Raw genomic sequence first — 992 nt, forward strand, 5'->3', positions numbered from 1 at the left:
CACCCGGAACGGGGGGCCCAGGCCCCGGGGGGACACCCCCGCGCCCAGCAGGGACAGCAGCAGGGCACTGGGGGCACTGGGAGCACTGGGGGCACCGCTGGGACTGCGGGCACTGGTGGAACTGGTGGAACTGGGAGCACTGGGGGCACTGGGAGCACTGGGAGCACTGGGAGCACTGGGGCAGCCGCGGGCACCGCTGGGACTGCGGGCACTGGTGGAACTGGTGGAACTGGGAGCACTGGTGGAACTGGGAGCGCTGGTGCCACTGGTACCACTGGAGTCACTGGTGGAACTGGTGCCACTGGTGGAACTGGTGGCACTGGTGGAACTGGGAGCACTGGTGGCAGTTGAGTTCTTGGTGCTGGTGAAACTGGTGGCACTGGGAGCACTGGAGTCACTGGTGGCACTGGTGGTACTGGTGGAACTGGTGCCACCGGTGGTACTGGTGGAACTGGAGTCATTGGTGTCACTGGTGCCACTGGTGATACTGGGAGTACTGGAGTCACTGGTGCCACTGGTGATACTGGGAGCACTGGAGTCACTGGTGCCACTGGTGATACTGGGAGCACTGGAGTCACTGGTGGAACTGGGGGCACTGGTGGCAGTTGAGTCCTTGGTGGTGCTGGTGAAACTGGTGGCACTGGGACAACTGGTGATACTGGGAGCACTGGAGTCACTGGTGCCACTGGGAGCACTGGTGGCACTGGGAGCACTGGAGTCACTGGTGGAACTGGTTGAACTGGTGTCCCTGGTCCCAGCGCTGGCCCTGCTGTCCCCGGTCCCAGTGGCGGCACTGGGAGCACTGGGAGCACTGGTGGCACTGGTGTTCCTGGAGGCACTGCTGGTACTGGTGTTACTGGTGGTACTGGTGTTACTGGTGTCCCTGGTCCCAATGGACTCAGTGATGTCATCAGTGATGTCATCAGTGACGTCATCAGTGACGTCATCGACGGTGATGAAATCAATGGGGGCCCCGTCACCTGCACGGCCCC

General features: G+C 62.8%; 1 protein-coding gene across 1 annotated transcript; it reads right to left on the reverse strand.

The window, feature by feature from the left end:
• Nucleotides 1–194: 194 nt before the first annotated feature.
• Nucleotides 195–987, reverse strand: LOC108492026 (uncharacterized protein DDB_G0271670-like; the record flags this gene model as incomplete). Its single annotated transcript, XM_017803809.1, has 2 exons — nt 195–784; nt 821–987. Coding segments are annotated over 2 exons (757 nt in total), but the record flags the coding sequence as incomplete, so codon positions are not given.
• Nucleotides 988–992: the final 5 nt, after the last annotated feature.

The sequence above is a fragment of the Lepidothrix coronata genome, unplaced genomic scaffold (assembly GCF_001604755.1).
Source record: "Lepidothrix coronata isolate B3197 unplaced genomic scaffold, Lepidothrix_coronata-1.0 Scaffold4513, whole genome shotgun sequence".
NCBI lineage: Eukaryota > Metazoa > Chordata > Aves > Passeriformes > Pipridae > Lepidothrix > Lepidothrix coronata.